General features: G+C 35.2%; 1 protein-coding gene and 1 long non-coding RNA gene across 2 annotated transcripts; both read left to right on the top strand.

The window, feature by feature from the left end:
* Nucleotides 1-1,542: 1,542 nt before the first annotated feature.
* On the top strand, nt 1,543-10,591 carry LOC108679203 (acid-sensing ion channel 4-B). Its single transcript, XM_018167802.2, has 10 exons — nt 1,543-1,745; nt 2,033-2,131; nt 2,761-2,855; nt 4,488-4,645; nt 6,317-6,489; nt 6,758-6,792; nt 7,301-7,384; nt 8,380-8,479; nt 8,752-8,843; nt 10,176-10,591. The coding sequence occupies exons 1-10, from the start codon at nt 1,543-1,545 to the stop codon at nt 10,319-10,321; spliced, it is 1,185 nt and encodes a 394-aa protein (XP_018023291.2). The 3' UTR covers nt 10,322-10,591.
* A 7,654-nt stretch (nt 10,592-18,245) lies between these two features.
* Nucleotides 18,246-19,207, top strand: LOC125179178. Its single transcript, XR_007157167.1, has 3 exons — nt 18,246-18,298; nt 18,793-18,883; nt 19,168-19,207. It is a non-coding gene; the product is annotated as an uncharacterized LOC125179178 (long non-coding RNA).
* Nucleotides 19,208-20,159: the final 952 nt, after the last annotated feature.

The following is a 20,159-nucleotide window of genomic DNA, read 5'->3' as shown; positions in this document are numbered from 1 at the left end:
CAACACCAAGGGCCACAGCTATAAACTAAAAAACTGCGTTGCAACTTCTCCACGTGACATTTCTTCTCGCTTCGAGTCACCGACATGTGGAGCAGCCTCCCTGATTATTTCGTTGGCGCTCCGAGTATGAACGCGTTCAAGAACAGACTAGAATCGCTATATAAAGCTATGGAAAAATATATGTTCAGACTTGAAATGCCTTGCAGCCTATCGAAGCCTATATAGCTATTTCAAACTATCGTCAGTCGTGAAAAGATCCGGTCAAAAGACATACTTTAGATCTCCTGTGGACAAGTCACGAAAAGTACAAGAATCGGCGACAGGCCACATCAGGCCAACTCTTAAGCGCCGACACCACCATGTTATGTTATGTTATACACGGTGAAGGAACGCGTCATTTGAAAGGCGAGTAAACCTGTTATTTTCACATTGAGTGAACGCGTTATCTACACGTTGCGAGAACCAGTTATTTCCATGTTGAGTGAACCCGTTATTTACACGTTGAGTGAACGCGTTATTTACACGGTGAGTGAACGCGTTATTTACACGTTGAGTAAATGCGTTAATAACACGGTGGGCGAACGCATTATTTACACCGTGAGTGAATGTGTTATTTGCACGGTGATGAACGCGTTATTTACACGGCGAGTGACCGCGTTATTTACACGGTGAGTGAACGCGTTATTTACACGTTGATTGAATGCGTTATTTACCCGGACAGTGGACGCATTATTGATGCTCATGCCCGTTGAGTGTTTCAACGTATTTTATTTTCTTTATACAGCGACATTTTTTTGTCAATAAACATAAGCATAGGATTTATATCGTACGGTAATATTTTAAAATTTTCATATTCGATATTCAAATGTCAAACTAAACATTTTTATTTATTTGTTGTTAATTGAGCATTTTTATACTTTTTGTGACATTTTTGACATATTCTTGATAAAGTACATTTGAAATATTGGACTATTATCAAGTTACATAAATATCATGAAAATTTATTCATATTAAGTTATAGTTTCAATTGCAGTTAGTTGTTGAGCGTAGTATTTTTTTGGATACCATAATCTATTGATTGATGATCACTATCATCCATTGTATTACACTATGGATATTCAAACTAAGTGGTCAGCCTAACCCCCAAAATTCATCTTCAACATTCAATGGTTGGAGAAGGGAGACATCAAGTTATCTCAATTTACCAAACTTAAAATTATATGTTCATATAATAGATTTTTTCTGCAGAACCTTGAAGAATACTGTATCATTCGAAGTTGAAGATTGGATTTTTTAAATGTTAACACCACATATGAATTTTTTGAACATAACACTTTTATTTCTACATTATTCTGTGAACTTCATATGAAACATTTAGTAAATGTCCTAAAGAGACGAAATTCCAATGACATATGCATGTACATTTATCTTATAATTAAAGCTTGAGCGTCACTAACAATGAGTATTAGATAAATGATAGATTTCATCACGATTATTTTTAGATAGATAGATTTCGTCACGAGTTTAAAATTACTTATTGAAATGTGCGTAAAGTGTCATGCTCTTCCCGTAGAGTTCAACGTCTCCTCGTACGAAGCCTCGCTGTTGTCTTCAGTCATGGTTGGCAAGGTTGCCTTCACAGAACACCTCATCAACAACGCTAACACAGCCAACCGTGACTACCACGAACTCCTCAAGCGCCTTAACACTACGGAGAGGGACATCTGGCGGAAACTCGCATACAGGTAAAGTGTTTACTTTAAAATGAAAATAAATAAGGGTAAAATGTTGGCCCATTAAATAAATTGGTCAATTTTGAATTTCAATGGAATGTGAATTACCGGTCATGTTCCAAGTTACTTCTTCTGAATTAACTTTAGATTTTAAAAATTACGACCAAACATCTGTCGTTACTTAATTTTTTTATTAAAAAAAAAGATTTAGCGTATTACCAACTTTCCTATTGAAATTCATTGGGTTTGGTTGTTCATTCTGATAATAAATGGATCTTTTTCATTCATACGTCTAACAGGTGTGAGGACCTAATACTCGCCTGCGTGTTCCAACGCGTGTCATTCTCGGGCCAAGAGTGTTGCGAGAAACACTTCATCACTGTGCTCGGCAACCTGGGGTCAGTTTACTCACATGTGTTCGGCAACCTGGGGTGAGCAAACTTACATGTACTCGGAAACTTAGGGTCAGTTTACTCACATGTGTTCGGCAACCTGGGGAGAGCAAACTTACATGTACTCGGAAACTTAGGGTCGGTTTACTCACATGTGCTCGACAACTTGGAGTGAGTAAACCTAAATGTGATCGGCTACCTGGGGTGAGTTTAATTGCATGAGCTCAGCAGCCTGGGGTTGAGTTCACTCGCATGCCTTTTTAGAGCATTTTTTCATTTATGAAAAAATGCGCTATTGTGCTCGCCATATCCAACTGTCGGTCCGTCTGTCCGTCCGTCTGTCTGTCTGTTCGTCCGTGACTTCATGTTTTTGTCGACGAGAAAATGCGCTCTCTGTCACTCACTGCAGTGAGTACTGAGTTATATTTGTTGTATTATTGAGGTTTGGCACGTTCAATGCTTCTAAAAATGTCAGTTTGCAATACTAGAAGCTGGAATTCGGTCTTCATTGATTGTACTGTACTTTTGAGGAATTTTCTAAAATTAATGATGTAAATTTGTAGATTGATGTAAATTTGTAAATTGGTAATGGATTGCTGTTCCTCATTTCAAAGCTCTCCTCTTTTTACTCGCAGGCTAACGTTTGTGACGAAGAACAAAATTCTGCAGGACAGGGAGGCCGTAGCTGCTGGACTCAGCCTGGACCTTCGCGTACCTGTGAAACCATTATGTGAGTTGAAATTATGTATACGCATTTAATTCACTACAGGTACCATACGCTATAAAAATCCGCGTCGCCAAACGTATGTTATTGGTTATTTTGAACGCAATATTTGCTTTACTTTCGAAGCTTAGTTTGGCGAGGTTTTGCCAAATCTTTGTTTCATTCGTACGAGTCAGCCATAGAGTCGACAACCAACCTATACGATCAGGAACAAATCATAGTAAACTCAACTTTCGTGTTCGAAGATGCGACTGTGTCTTTTGTAAGTAAGTATTTGTGACCTTCATAAATATGATTATTACTGAGCAATTTAATATTTGCATTGTGTAAATAGATACTGTATATTTACCGATTTCCTTTCAGAAACCGTATTGTCTGTGGGATACCGAAAGTAAAAAACCCTGTATGACACACTTATTCAATTTATCATGAAAGTTGATAATTGCGCCTTTGCGGACCTCGAATAGTCCGCAACATTTTTATTATGTCTTTTAAAACTGCTTACTACAGAATTTAAATAAAATATAAATTTTCAAATGCAAAACCATATTCAAGTGCTCTGTAGGTCATTGAAAAAGAAAAAAAAGTGAAAATAATAAGTTATAACATTTTATTGTTTGGTTTCTCATAGAGTACCAAAAGACAAAGAATACTGGACCGTTGGAATTATCCAATTATGCTATTGAAATCCAGTGCCGTCGTCCGCTTTGCTTTTAAATCCTCAATGATAATTCCTTTCTTTGAAGAGATTTGCGTCATCAGAGCGCACAAAACCAGATATAAGTGGATCCGTTCTTTATGGAACAAGATGCAATTTAGGTGATGGCCTTGCTATTGTGTCAGAGTAAATTTGCACTTTTCTTTGTTCTCCGAGAAACGGGCTAACGAAGGGTACTTGTCATGAAATTTTTTATTATGTATCAAGATGCGGCCGTCTGCATTCTAAAAAGGCATATTCTACATAATTAAACTGTGGTTCAAGCATTCTGCAATCTAAATAAGCATATTTTTCAAAATTAAATTGTATTCTAAATAAGCATATTCCTCTGCATTCTAAATAAGCTTATTCTACGTAATTATATTGTGGTTCAAGACGTCGCAATATATATTAGTAAATTACAACGAAGGTATACACAATAATTTGCTTGTATTTATTAAGTCCGGGTTCCTGTTGATCAAAATCCGAATTAAGTTCCCGAGATAATTTTGTTTGTCTCTGTCCGTTTAAAAAATTTTCATCTTACATAATATATTTTTAGAGACAAATTATGCTTTCACAGAATTCGATTTTAAGAATAATAGTTCCCTACGACCAGTAAATAATATTTTCTATCTAGCACAAAACATTTTTGGACCTAAAAAACTTGAATTAATGTGGCCGCAATATTATCTAAAGTTCTCAACAAAAATCAGCATCATAAAATCATAAGATTTAAGACTCTTTTAGAGACTAAATAAGCGATGGTATGGGGAGAGTATAATCATTTATATGCCGAAGAAAGAAATTTCTTCATGATGCCGGGGTTCTATGAATGTTATTTATTTTTTGTTCAGTTATTTATAATGAATGTACTCATCGTTGACGCCATTATTGAAAGTTATACATGATACAGACGATGAAATTTTCTCGGTTTCCAGCTCTAGACTGGGATAACATGAACTACCGAGCAACAGTGCTACAGAGTGGACTGCGGATCAACATTTTATCTGACGACAAAGGCTATGACTCTGAAGTGTCCTCGCTGGTGTCTGTAACGACAGGTGAACGCGCCATGGTGGCTGTTTCCTACACCAAAGTAAGTTGTATCAAATTGAGTCAGAAATAAAATGTATCTTTATTTTTTATCTCATATTATTTTATCCTTATTTTTAAACTTAGGATAGCTTGAATAAGAATAAATTTCTGAGAAAATATATGCCTTAATCAAAAATAATATCAATATTTGTACATTTTCATAGAAGACGTTACTTGTACGAAGATTGTACATTTTGGGTTTTAAAGTATTCGATGGATCCATCACGGTTACTAGTAAAAAATTAGAATAGAATAGATAAAAATTTATTGAATAATTGTTTGGATAAACTTTGAAGTTACTTGCATCGAAAATAAATCATGCCGAATGCTGAAATATGATTAAATTCTAACGCACCGAATCGTTGAACAATGCAAAGAAATAAATGAAGAGGCGGGTTATCATAAATGAATAAAAGCCTAAATCAAGTTAGTATATAACTGACAATTATTCAAGCTGAGCCTGCCAAGTGCCAATCAACGATGGGAAAGTGAAATTGAATAACGTAACTCCTGCTACAAATTTCGGAACTGATGAGAATATGGCACCTGGTCAGTAAATGAATCACTCCCTAACTGTTGTGCTGAGTGCAGACTTGCCTTCTTCCTGCATGATGAGATTGGCCCGCATGCTAAATGGGGCACTAGCACTACGAAGTAGCACTACGCACTACAAGCCGTAGTGCGGTAGTAGTGCGACATGGAACACTACGGTTGGCATGCTAAATAGGGCACTAGCACTTTGAAGTAGCACTACGCACTACAAGCCATAGTGCGGCATGGAACACTACGGTTGGTATGCTAAATAGGGCCAAAAGCATAACGCGCACTACAAAAATTTAAAGTGTCCTACCCACCGCACTTCACGACGACACTACGGTGTATTTAACCTTGTTTACTTCGTCAGCTATGGATCTGTTTGGCTTACAGCAAAGGCATCATCGCGTAAAAACCTCAGGAACAGCATGCCATGAATATAAAAAAGTGTACCGCTTCAGTGAACAACATGTTATTCTTATGGCTGACATTTTCCTTGGCGAAATAGATGAACAGCGTAGAAGTAAAAAATACTTTTCTTGTTTTTGAGACCATGTTTTGAATTTTATTTTTATTATTTTTTCTGGAGTCATTTTGAATTCTTCTGCAAGAACTTTCCATGCTTCTCTCTTTTGTTCTATGTCTTTGGTAAGCGTGGACTTTGAATATGTGATGGGAAAGGTGCGCAGACGCATTGCGAATTTCAGCTCACCATCACAATTTTCATTAGTACCATTACCATCACAATTAAACATTTTACATCAATCTTCTGCAAAGAATAAGAATTACTTAGGGAATGATTAATTATTTGAGCACTTAACTACTATTCTTCAATAGACTCATAGCGTAGTGCGGCACTATAAAGTACTCTAACAGCGAAGTAGCACTTCAAAGTCTTTCTGCACACGAATCAGTAGTGCGACACTAAGCGACACTAAACATTGTAGAGCTACTTCGAAGTGCTTAGTATCTGTGACGTATTTAGCATGCCAACAGGACACTTCGTAGTGCATAGTGCTACTTCGTAGTGCTAGTGCCCTATTTAGCATACAGGCCAATGTCTCACAATTCGATTTGTTTCATGAGAAAATAGCTCATCAGAGTAATATGAAATGTTGTTGAAATCTAATCCTATCAGATCGACAACACAGGCCTGCATCAGAGCATCGTGCCGTGGTGGGACAGCTCGCTGTCGTGCACCCCCAGCCACGCGCCGTACGAAGAGCGCGCCGTCGTTGGTCAGAACTGCCACGCCGCCAGCGTCCACAAGTGCACCAAGATGCGTGCTGGTCACCTACCCCTTCTGGAACGGTGAGAGACCAGACAAGGTACTTGGAAATTATCTATGGATAGTTAAAAATACCACAAGAAGCTCAGGAACTGCGTGCTGGTCACCTACCCCTTCTGGAACGGTGAGAGACTAGAAGAGGTACTTGGAAATTATCTATGGATAGTTAAAAATACCACAAGAAGCTCAGGAACTGCGTGCTGGTCACCTACCCCTTTTGGAACGGTGAGAGACCAGACAAGGTACTTGGAAATTATCTATGGATAGTTAAAATTTCCACAAGAAGCTCAGGAACTGCGTGCTGGTCACCTACCCCTTCTGGAACGGTGAGAGACTAGACAAGTTACTTGGAAATTATCTATGGATAGTAGAAAGTACCACAAGAAGCTCAGGAACTGCGTGCTGGTCACCTACCCCTTCTAGAACGGTGAGAGACTATATAGACAAGGTACATGGAAATTATCTATGGATAGTTAAAAATACCACAAGAAGCTCAGGAACTGTGTGCTGTTCATTTACCTATTCAGAAACTGCGAGAGACTGGTAATTTCATACGTAAAATATATTTGTGCTCGGTCATTGGTATATGGTTCAAGACCTACTACCAAGCAGAAGCGAATAATAGAAAATAAGTTCCTGTCTGATTATAAACAGAGTAAAATAATTGAACAACAGCAATTATTGAGAAATAATAAGTAAGTAATAATTGATATATAATAATTGAAAAATTCTGATTATATCTGCACTGCAAAAGCACTACGAAAAATACATTTTTTTCAAGTAATTTCATTTGATCTTGGAATTAAACAGTGCACAAAAAATTGTTCGTTGCAGGAAAAGATCGATTTTGTGATATCGATGATCACGTCTACTTGATGGAGACTGGCGTCAACGCTTCGCAGGAGTGCCAACAGAACTGTGAGCGGAGTTACGAATGTTTGCTGTAGCAACGTACAATTTCAAATAAAAAGTTTTCTGAACTATAACATGATTGTCACTTTGCTCATTCTTATGATAATCATATTAAGAAAATTAAAATTACAATAATGGTGCGACTTTAGATACGAAAATATTTTAATCATAGTATATACCTATAATTGCAACTTTTCCTTCAATTTTCAGACTGCAGAAGAGAAAAACTGAATACACAAGGAGGAATTACAAAATACCATGCAATATGTTACGTTGATTGCGAGCATGATTGTTTTCATAGTGAATATATTTCAAACTATACAGGGATAAATTTAGTCCAATAATTCTCTACATCTTATTTAGCCTATGCCAGGCGTCGTAAAAATGCTAATGAAGTCAAATGATGAAAAAATTATCAGATTTCCGGAAAAAATTGTGAAGATTTATATCTACACCTCCAACGAATCCATTATTTTGATTTTTTTTACAGATGCTTGTTCGCGCTGTTACGAATAGATGTCTATGTCATTGACAAGTTTTCTTATCAATAATTAATTCAAGGTAATAATAATCCATTATTATTGATATCCAATTTTTTTGTTTATAGTAACTGAACAAATTTCAAGAGAACATACAGCTCTATGGTCGCATGGAATATGCCAATACGTTATAGTTTTGATTAGAAAATTCGAATGGATTTTAGAATAAAAAAGATAAAATTTTGCTGATGTAAAATTTTCGCCACAACATTTATGAAACGTACAAAGGGGCAGGATAATCACAATAAAGTACATTTGGGTGTATTCATCATGGAACATAAATGCAGAAACAGAATCGATCTATAAAATTTTGTTTATATTATTTTGCGTGAATTACAGAAATCACCGGGCAAACATTTTTCTGATCCGCTCAAGAAATGTTACAAAAATTAAAAAAAGGCGTAGGTGAGCAAACATAAACTTTTTTCCTGTTTTTTCTTGCCTCTTACGCGTAAATTTCAGTTTTCAACGAATGCGGGGCCGCATGCGAAGAGACAGTCTACACATACTCCACACAGAACACAGTCCTGACGTACCAACTCGAGAAACCGCGAAACGACAGGCGAGTCTCACTGCCAAGATTTGCATTTTCTTTTCTAATTCATCAATTTATTTTAGATGCTATCAGGAGTTGAAATTTTGCAATATTTAATTCTTTTTCGTCAAAAAACATTTGGTCAAAAATAAATGTTGCATAATGGTTCTCCATGAAGAGAAGTAGGTGACTTTGCTTTGTTATCTTCCATAGATCAATTAATAAAGTAATGGCAACTCAGTGGCTTAAAACGACTAACAAAAGCTCCTTAACCTTATATAATTTTTTTCTGGTTTCAGCTGGTACGTGCAGGGCGCGTTCACGATGTTCTACACGAAGCTCAGCTACACGCTCTTCTCTCAGTCGCGGCCAGACCTCATGATCTTGCTTAGTAAGTTATTCATTTTTTGTGTGATTATTTTCAATACAATTATCCAGAAATATTTTACTTAAAAACTCACACAGGGAACGCTACTGGCTTTTGAAGATATTTCATATTGTACTATGATAATATTGAATGGGAAATTAAAGAGTTACTGTTTTTCACCTCTCAGCTGTTCAGGCTTATGAAATAGGCTTACGAGGACCTTCAAACTAGGCCAGCGGTTATGAAACAACAGTTTAGTATTCTGTGCTACTAGGAATTACGTACTTGCTAATGCGCTAATTGCATAGAAGTTTTATATAAAGTTATCTGGTTAGCCTGGTGCTGCTGGGTATAGCTGGTTAACCTGGTGTTGCTGGGTATAGATTATAATTATCTTTACAATTTAAGAATCAGATCATCCAAACCCAGTCATCCCGAGTATAGTAAATAGTTTCAAATAAAAAATACGTAAATTGGAGAGACTCACTCAAGCCCGTATTTAGTGCAAAACTCATATTAAAAGTTTTGTACCGAAATTTCTTTTCGGAAGAATGAATTTATAATTTATTAACTAAATTTTTATTTAACTGACCCAGCAGTCACATTTTTTAACAATCTCACTCCGCTTTCTATAGAGGTGAGATTTAAAATGAGTAACGTTGATGCACGCCCGTGCAGCCCTCTGTGTAACTCCACCAACAGAGTACAAATAAACAAGCACTAAACGCGTCAAAAATCTTATGAATATATTTATGTCAAATTAGTCTTTATCTGCACTACAAATATATAGGGGCCATTCGAGTGCGCATCCACAATATTATTCGTATCGAATATTAACTAGCTTTAAATTTATTCCTTGCGGGAGAATAGTAAATTATAACAAAGCTGCACATATTGACAATATAGTAGAATACAAGTTTTATATTCTATGTTATACATGTTTGATGCGACTTCACTAAGTTAGCATAGATTAGCTATATAGTCATTAACGGGATTCGGGATAGCGGGATTAAAATATTTGATCCAAAAAGGGACGACAGAAAAGAAGGTTGGCCGTTACTCGTTTTGGTAAAAGACTGTCATTAGTTATTTTTTTCAAAATCGCAGGGATAACGGGCACTCCTTATATTGATCTACCATACTTTTGTATGAAGTAGAAAATTTGTTATTTCCGTGCGTTTGATAATAGATGGAATGTTTCTGAAGTTCTCAAATTACTGTTTTATGAACACCAAATTACGGAATAATTGGATTTAATTTAACTTTGAAATGATGTTAACATATGTCTTCTTTTAATTAGCATTGATTAGTTGTATTATTATCAATTGAATTCACAGTGAATGTTATTGTGAACAGGTTCCCTAGGTGGACAAATAGGCTTGTTCACGGGCGCCTCCCTCATCACCTTCTCGGAGTTCATCATCGTGTTGCTCGCCGTCATGATATTCATCACATCGCGGCTTTATGATTACTGTGTGATGAGTTCTGTAATTCAGGAGTGAACCATGATGATGACAGTTGGAACCAAATTTGTTACAACTGTCAAAGCACGTCTGACGCACATCTGCAAATGCTTTAAAAATTCTATCAAAATTAAAGAGTAATTGAAAACATAACATAAACTAGTTATTGCAAAGGAACTCGATGTATCTATCGTATACAATCCCAAATTCTACTGTACTCAAAGTTTTCACATTCAGATGACCGATCTTACTTATGGCTTGACACTACCGAGAAACTTTCAATACTGTTACATGTATGTCGGCACCTGTTCCATTTATGCCTTGGGTATTAATTAAGGAATCCAAAACTAAACTTACTTTCAAGTATATTGAAACAGCGCAATTGCGTCATGTTTTAGACGAATTATATACGCTGATATTCTTTCATTTTAATTACATAAGAGTCAATAAGTGGTTATAATTCATATATTCCGCAACAAAATTTTTTATGCTTCCATCTGCGCACCTGCACAAATTCACCAAGAAAACTGCGAAGCACACGACCTGAATTTTTAAGGATCTATACCGACTATACGTACGTCACTTCGAATTATATTAATTTCTGATGAATACTAATATTTTACAAAATACAGCGCAATATTACTGTTTTCCCTATTTTATTATATTATTATATTATACATTATCCATATATATTATATTATCCGTATTATAGTAATATTATTGTTATCCGCTCATAGCTTCTCAAAAACATGTTTACTTCTAATTTTTAAATTAAGAAAAACGTATAAATGAGAACAGGGGTATATAATACATTTAAACTTGGAATATGCGTTGGATTTCCTAAATAGTTTGTGCCCACCTGATATTAGTGATGTCAGTGGCTCATATGCATAGCGCCTGAGATGAAAATTAATTTATATTATTTTAATTTGGCGATTATAGCAAACAACATCGAAAAATATTCTTTACACAACTTGAATTATTTTAGATGGCCTAGTGAGTCAAAAAAGTTAATAATTAAGTAAAAATTAATAGAGGAAAATAACCTCTATTTTATGAGGAATAACACTTTTAGAAACTTAAATATTGAATGGGTTAATCGTAGACTTTTATTAGTTATTAGTGCAAGAAGAATCTCTGGCCAGAGAAGCACGCAACTAGTGTTATATTCTATGTTAAATATGCTTTGAATGTGACGCCACTAGGTTAGCGTAGATTAGCCGTATGGCGTCACAGCAGCCGTAGCAGTCAAGCCGTTCTACTTTTTGAGGCATAGCCAAATTCGAAAGTTACAAGAATTAATTTATAACGATATATTTTTCAATAACTCAGCTCGCTCAGCTTCAAAAACTCAGCTTTAGCTTCATGAACTGAAAAACCAAAAAATGCTTCAAATAGTTAAACAAAAATTCTTAAATGCCAATGTAGTTGGATGAATTAAATGCTAAAGCATTATTCATGTACCTCCAAGGTTTAAAATCATTGGAACCAATATTGCCCGTGACATCCAATTAAGTGACAATTGATTCGTATTAATTTTCCTACTTGAAATAAATGTTATGGTTAAATTTTTTAATGATAATAACAATTTATATAATGGAAACAATTATTAAACTTAATTAGATAAATCATGCAATAAATCACGATAAAATCATCTGGTTTGCAAAATCTAAATTTTGCTTGTTAACAGAGCAGTCAGTACATCGTTTAAAGTGGCAATCATATCAGTTTTGTTAAATAGTCATTTATTTATAATAATCTATGTTTTTCACAAAAGTTTCGTAGCACAATACCTTGTCCTGAATTTTTTAAAAATAAGCAAAGCACAGTATTCTATTAATATATAATTTGCTACCAGGCTAACCCATCGCCGCTTTTGATATTAATCAACATTAATCAACATTAATCCCCACTGCTTGCAATATATAAGCTCAAGGTTTCGAATTAATTATTCTGTAATTTCTCACTTTTCGATTACCTATGCTGCAACTTCGAACTTTCTTGTGCTATTTTCATCATCATGTTGGCCTTCTGGATAGTGGTAAAGTGTTACCTATTGCTTTCAATGTATATTATTTGGGTGTTCATGTGCGCTTAATATTAATAATTAATACGTAAGTATTTCATGATAAATTTTCCTTATATCCGGTCTATTAGTAAACGGTTTAAAAAGACGCATTTGGTAATGTCTAAATGCCTTAAGTCTATGTTGTCGAATCTCGAGTCTCCAGTCTGAAGACAAACACGTGAACACTTCGGTTTGTAGTCTAAAAGTCGGGAACCTGTTATTATTAATTGTGGCTAACACCATCAACACGGATATAATGCTTGAATTAGGGGCTGAAACGTAATGCATGCTGAAACCCTCACCACATGTAGGATACTCCGCTATCCATTATTTTATTGAGTACTCCGGTATCGATTATTTTGTTAAAAGCACAAGAAGAAAATAAATTGCAACCCTTTCTGACATCAGCTCCTTAATCAGCGCATAAATAACATAAATGTGAGGCAGTAAACGACACCTGTGAATCAAAATATTTTCAAAATTATTGAAATAGGAATAAATGTTCTTCCTATCGTTCAGAATGTTAAGCTCTGTATTCATTTTGATTTAGTTGAAGGAACAAAAAAAGAATAAAAATAAAATTTTACTTAAACGATTCTCATTGATATTGGAGTGTGCAGATAAGATACTTAAATCTTGGTATGAAATACCGTAGACTATATAATCGACTCCTGTGCATGCATCTCTGGACGGCTAAGCACACGAACTTCGGGTACTTCTAAAGTACAACTAGACATCACGTTATTGTTGTTATGTGATAATTGCTAAAAAATTCTTACTACCATTTGAACTTAGCTATGTTCTTGGAAACTTCCATACTTGGATAACACCACCATGGAAACTTTCTTATTTATGCCCACTTCCTTATTTACACGGTAGTGACTCACGTCTTAGTGACGTCAGCTAGGTCACGCCTATAAAAGGCCTGTAGCTCGCCGAAAACTTCAGTCTTGAGCAGAGAACAGAGAGCGGATATGCTCAGTTTGCTCAATGCTTCTGACGTATTTCCATATACTCAGTTTATATCTCAGACGTATATCTATAACAGGTAGAGGTTTATCTCTTAATCTGAAATCTCAGCCTCATTACCCCTTCTAATCTCTATTAAGTATGACTATAACCAAACTCATCCTCAAGTTATATGATCGCTATTCTCATTAACTTTTCTCATTGACATTTGTACGTGAGAGCTGTGACTGACAACAACAATATTATCGTTAGTGATTATAGTATGGCAATCCAGCCATATTATAATCAATTACTGTAATCAAACAAAATTACTGTAGGACGAAAAATAATTGAGTTTAAATCGTTGTTTTACTGAGTAACCTATTCATATGTTCATATCTAAGATCGCAGTTTAAAATAGAATCAAGTTTTGAGGCTCCTCCTTATAGAAGATACAAATCTAAAAAAAATTACAACCTAAAGTAGGGGCTAAATTGGTAGTATCTGCTAGAAATAAAAAATGAATGTTAATTTATAGACTGTTAATGATTAGTTATAGGATTCAGGATAAAATGTCGAAACCTTGGTCACACCCAGCAGAAAAATTGATTTTAGGGGCAGTTGACAAATTCATGTAAAAAAATTTCATCGTCAAAAGATTAGTTATGAGTGATATATCATATCAGTCCGTTCTTCACTTCTCGACTCATAGCTTTATTGTCACATTTACATAATCGTATAAAAAGTAATGTTATAAGTAAATAGGAGCCCATTTTCGGGTTTATAGGCTATAATGACACTCAAAGTAAACTTAGAATACATTGGAAAGAAACTCATTTTTAAAGGCTGATATATTTGGCACAAATTTTCTGCTGTAAAATAATTCACTCATGCACCTGCAGAATATCCTAACATTGCAACCTGAATAATCTTTGACATCTAAATAACAATTGCCTCGTATTAATTTTTTAATGAAATAAATAATGTAAATATTAATTATTTCTGCGACCAAAAGCATCAGTTCAACGGGTAATGTGACAATCATAAATTATAATAGTTGTTTTCAGCAGAAATTTCGTAATGCGAAATTTAATAAATAAGGGAGGCAAACTAGACGATATTGTCTAGAAATAAGGAGGCAAAACTAGACGATATTGTCTAGAAATAAGGAGGCAAAACTAGACGATATTGTCCTGAATTGAGCAGGATTTCATAGCATGTTAGCTGGCTAACCCTGCATCGCTCACGATATAATGTAATGTAATTTATATAGTTAGGATATCAGTACTAAATATCATTACTACTGGTAATGATTTATATCTGTACATACTGTAAAATTTGTGTCTTTTTCCGAATGAGTTGTCATGTCATGGGTTTTAGAATATTTGATTTTCTCATTTTCAGTATTCAACCATGTTGGATGCTATTTTATTGTGAAAAAACGACGCGCGTTTTGTCATTGATGTATTGTGACGATCTTGCTGATGAAGGGTATGTTGTGTCGATTATTTTTATACCATTTTTTTGTGAGTAAATTACGCCGTTACATAATATTAAATTTTGTACATGTATTTTGTTGAAAAATTACTGCTTATATGGTCTGTTAGTGGACAATGTAAAAAATCATTTTAGTAATTTCATGTAGCACTCAAATCTGAAGTATAGAACCTGTAGTCCAAAGCAATTCGCTTGTTTTCAAGTACACAAATCTGGAACTTTCGATGATAATCTAATTGTGGTAGAATCTAATGAGCTTGAATCTGGTGTGGGAATTCGAAGCTGGAAAAGTTTAGAATAGAGAAACACACTAATAAGTGTCATGCATTATTTTTTTTATTTACAATTTTTACTATTTATGCACAATTGCATCATTTGAAAATCCCGTTTTTATAGTAATGGTCTAGATTGATTAGGACACTCACGAGGTTTCATTGAGGAGAATAGAATAGCAGTGCATATGGATGATGTTGGCAGTGAATATTGATGAATTGCATAGTAAGATGATAATATTGATGAACAAAATGCTTATTTTCCACACTGAAATTCTCGGCCGCTGAAATCTTTTCATATTTATAGTAGAAAAGAAAAAGCTACCATTAATATGTCAGCAGAGTCGTTAGTTCCTTGATCGGCTTGAAATTAATATAATTAAAACCAAAAGTTTTTGAAATAAAATTCACAGATCAAAAATTTAAATGAAATAAAGCCTAAATTGCAGCGATTGAATTGGAAGTGACTATAATACAGGGTGAACCAGAATTAAGTAACCCTTTTAATTTGTCAATAAATAAAAAACTAAGAACGTTATGAAGTTGAAACTTGTTTTATTTAAAAGAAGAACATTTTTATGGTAATATTGTATCCTAGTTTTTAAATATAATATATTTTAAATGCCCACCACAATTGTTTTAACAAAATAGGGCTCTTCTCTTCGTTGCTTTCATAACCTTCATTAGTAATTTCCCGGTATCCGCAAATTTTCGATAAAGAGATTTAATTGTTTTTTTTTGAAGGACTGATTATTGTTTTGAAATGGATCCTGTAATCACGTTGAACTTCTGTTATTGACATCGTCCTGATGTAGGTTTACAGGATTTTCGTTCTTTCTTCTTTGCTGTAGCGAATCATGATGAAAATTTAAGGCTTGCTAATTAAACACAAATTTAGCAAGCTATACAGGATAATGACGTAACTATGATACAATATTACCATAAAAATGTTCTTCTTTTAAATAAAGCAAGTTTCAACTTCATAACGTTCTTAGTTTTTTATTTATTAACAAATTAAAAGGGTTACTTAATTCTGGTTCACCCTGTACTATCAATAGATTTATGCCTTGAACAAAGCTAAAGGGGGAGGTATACCCTCCGGAAAAACTTTTTTGTTTACGGACGGATCACTCTGAAATTTGGTACACATAGGTAAAGGAACTCCCCCACCCGCCCCCCTTTAAAGAGCCGTCATGTAAGTAAAAATTCACGTACAGGGATCCCAGTGGTATCATTGGATAGGGCAGAATGTCAGCTTTAAGACGATACTAAATACCAGAGAAGATAAATCCGAAAATTTTAGGGTATACTTCCCCCTTAAGGCAAAAATATTTTCGTCGTAAGATATGGTGGAAATGAGAACTGTAATGAGCTATTCATCAGCTGCAACTCATCGGTCAGGCGCATTAGAGCTATTCGGCCTGTTGGATGGGCGATAAAATATAGCAATTCGTCATCTAAGCAGGGAAAATAGGTTTCACTTACACCCAACGACCATAACATCAACACTTAATTCAACGAGCCGCTCACTAGCTCTAAAACACCCGCTGTTCTCCTTCTTATTGAGCAACGATCGCTGTTTTTGATTTCTTCCATCAGAGCAATTCCGAATGTACGTAACGGCTATGGGAGTAATTTTTACAAAATGAATAAATTCATCAGTCACACTCACAATAATTTATCGCAAACTCAAATGAAAAGTAAATAAAAAGTCCTTTTGGATAGGTTATCACATATCGTTCAATTGATTGAATTGAGGATTTGTATGCAAAATTCACAAGGAAAATGCTAAAATCTTTGATAATTAGCACCTGTTACGATGGCCGATAAAAATTAGTTCAACCGCGTTCCAAGAGGCGGAATAATATCTACTTATTCGGGTCACTGTTATTGTATCCAAACGAAGTAAGATAATTTCTTCTTTGTGATAGCAATCGATGTCTGATTTGACTTAGACCACAAACAAAGACATCATCAGAACTTATAAAAAAACTGACTCATAGTCTCAGCTCGAGACTTTACAACCTCATTAGACCTAGCGCAGCCTTGAGAGAAGCATTGAAGACTGTGCTTGGTGGGGAATTTAGATCATATTGTACTTCAAGAGTAATCACCTGATAATAGAAACTGCCTATAAATTCCGCTATAACTATATTAGTATTGGCAAGCAGTTGACAGAGTATTCTAGTCAAAGGTAGCATCTCCGACTACTACTAGTCTTACTAGAGGCTACGATATAGTGCCCTATCATCAACTGGTATAGGATTTATAGTATTTGTTTCAGATGCTGAATGTCTGAACCATCTGTTAATCAGCACTGTTTTCTCAACAATTTTAAGCTAGCGATCTCGAAAATCTTGTTTTTTATAATTTTGTTTATCGATCTCAAACTAAATTCATTTGTAGGTTCTTCTCCATGACTCATCAACAATTATATGTAGGGAAATACGATTTTCTTAAAAATAATGTTGAATAAAAAGAACATCATCAACATCAGCCCATGGCTTCCAGAATCGAATATGAAAAGCGACTCAAGCGGAGGAACAGTTTTGGAACAGGACCCTGACCTGGCGGTAAGTATAGGCATTCATTCATATCTATAGTTGATAATATATAGTCGAAATAAATGCAGGTTGATGGAATCGAGTGAGATAATTCCAGTTGAATTATTGCACTAAAATTGAGAAAATGTAATCAATATTCATAAACACACATGTCCTATCGCATCTTGATGTACACATGCATAGCTCGATTATAAAATTCAAGAATTCTTCCAAACATTTTCCTGAACCACATCTAGATTCTTATTTGAAAGTTATTGAATGCTAATTTAGACTGAAATCGAAACGGGAGTCGAAGTTATGTTCTAATTCATAACATTCTAACATTTCTCATTCTGATTTCGAGCGTCTTCAAGAGTTATGTAACTCATGCAAACGTTGAACCAACAATTGTCTGCAAACTTTGCTTATTTTTCTGTAAAAATTGTTACAGATACCGCAAGAAGTTCAAGTTCCAACCAAGAAGTTGGATATTCCCTGGGCTCTTGTGACATCGTTCACTAGGTTCACGTCGGCGCATGGTTACCGGCACTCGAATAGAGTGTGGCATTTCAGCCGCAAAATGTCCTGCGCTTTGATCGTGCTTGCAGTGGCTTTTTCGGTCATTGGCCTGTTTCTCGGCTTCACTCAGATTCGGAATATGATGCATCCGACGTACTACGAGAGTAAAGTGAGTTGAAGTGGTGAATTCAAGATGCTATATCAATGTGAATTCGATAGCCGAAGATTTTGTCAACTAAGTGGACACTAAAATGTATTAAATTTAGCGTAAGTAGACGCAAAAAATTCTTGCTTCTACCAGGGCGTTGTGAGTGATAAGGAAGTATGTATAATATCTGAGTTGGATGTCTGAGCTCCTATGTTGGGTTTCATTACTCTAGTTATTTAAGGACTTTGTTTCATAGGATTTTAGAAAGTCACGAACACTTTGTTCATCAAAAATGCTGAGAAATAAAAAAGTTACTTGAAAAAAATAGGAAATCGTTTCTAAAAATTCAACTTATTTTTATTTAGAAAAAAATCAGTAGCTTGATACTGAATTTGTGAATGGTAATCGCATGTGTAAGAATTTCATCCATAATGCTAGCTGCAGTAGTATTGTTTTACTTTGAAGATGGATGGATCACACAAAATGTGTTCGTAACTTAATTAGTTATCTTCCAGGTTAAAGTAATCCAAGATTCAAGGAACGGTCTCTACTTACCACGCTTCATGATCAGCAACGCGGGCTTCTTCAACTACAGCGCTCTAGAAGGTCAGTAAATAGATTATATTTTAATCCTTCCAAGAAGCATTAATATTAAGGATTTCTATAAATCATATTCGAGTATAATACATGTAAAAAATCTGGTCGACTTACGTCAGACGTCGAATTCACTAATAATGAACAATATAATATATGCTCCGGAAATTAGAAGCCTACAGTTAAGCGCTAGTAGTTTAATTCTCTTTTATGTAAAAAGACACCAGTAGCATGGAACGTTTAACAACGAGGTTCTTTAATGAAAGAACGTGGAGAAAGTTGTGACAATTCCGCAGAATTCAACGTCTCCCTGTACGAAGCCTCGCTAGTTTCAACTGTGATGCTTGGCAAGGTCGCCTTCACTGACACTCTGCTGAATAATGTCGAAGCTGCCAACCGTGACTATCACGAGCTCCTCAAGCGCCTCAACACCACGGCTAGAAACATTTGGTGGAAGCTCGCATACAAGTAAATCTTTTAAATCATAAATTTTAAGGCACTCAGAGATTGGTAATGTTTTGTTCTGGAATTTCATTGTAATTAATCTGCTGTAAATAGGGTCATATTTCATGATTACGTGATTTTGGAAGCAGTCTGTATTTCTCAAGTTTGCAGCAAGATTTTTAGGACACAAAGGCAAAATATTTGCCTTAAGGGTAAAGTTATAGGTAGCTAACTCGTCGAGTACGAGAGCAAAATAATGAGTTTAAATATTAAAAGCAATTTAAACAAATTAACGTACTCAATTGCTATTTTGAGTGCAGATGTGAGGACCTCATCATAGACTGCGTGTTTGAACACGAGTTCTATACGGGCCATGAGTGCTGCGGGAAACACTTCACTACTGTGCTCGGTACATTGGGGTAAGTTCTTTAACATGTTTCTCGGAACATTGGAATGTGTTCAGGGATATATTTATCGGGAACATTAGGGCACGTTCATTGACATGTTTTCTGAACGCTGCGTTAAGCTTATTGACGTTTATGTCGGAACATTAACATGAGTTCAATGACATGTTTAACAGAAGCTTAGGGTGAGTTAACGGAGATGTTTATTGGGATTTAGGAAAAGTTCACAGATGTGATTATCGGATTTCAGGACGAGTTAACTGAACTATTTATCGAAATTTATGGCAAGTTCTCGGCCGTATTCATTGGAATTTATGGCGAGTTTGTTGAACATAAAATAAAGAGATTAATCCATGCAACAGCTCCAATCGATTACTGAATAAATTTATTCACTTTTTAGCGCATTTTCTCATTTATGGAAAAAATGCATTATTGTGATC

This window comes from Hyalella azteca, unplaced genomic scaffold (genome assembly GCF_000764305.2).
Source record: "Hyalella azteca isolate HAZT.00-mixed unplaced genomic scaffold, Hazt_2.0.2 contig15610, whole genome shotgun sequence".
In the NCBI taxonomy this organism is placed as follows: Eukaryota; Metazoa; Arthropoda; class Malacostraca; order Amphipoda; family Hyalellidae; genus Hyalella; species Hyalella azteca.
This window is presented reverse-complemented; position numbering and strand designations above follow the sequence as displayed.

Excerpts from the sequence above, each read along its gene's own strand:
- LOC108679203 (XM_018167802.2), top strand. The coding sequence starts at position 1,543 with ATGTGCGTAAAGTGTCATGCTCTTCCCGTAGAGTTCAACGTCTCCTCG. Across the intron at positions 2,132-2,760 it reads ACTGTGCTCGGCAACCTGGG|GCTAACGTTTGTGACGAAGA; the intron begins GTCAGTTTACTC and ends TTTTACTCGCAG. Across the intron at positions 6,490-6,757 it reads CACCTACCCCTTCTGGAACG|GAACTGCGTGCTGGTCACCT; the intron begins GTGAGAGACCAG and ends CAAGAAGCTCAG.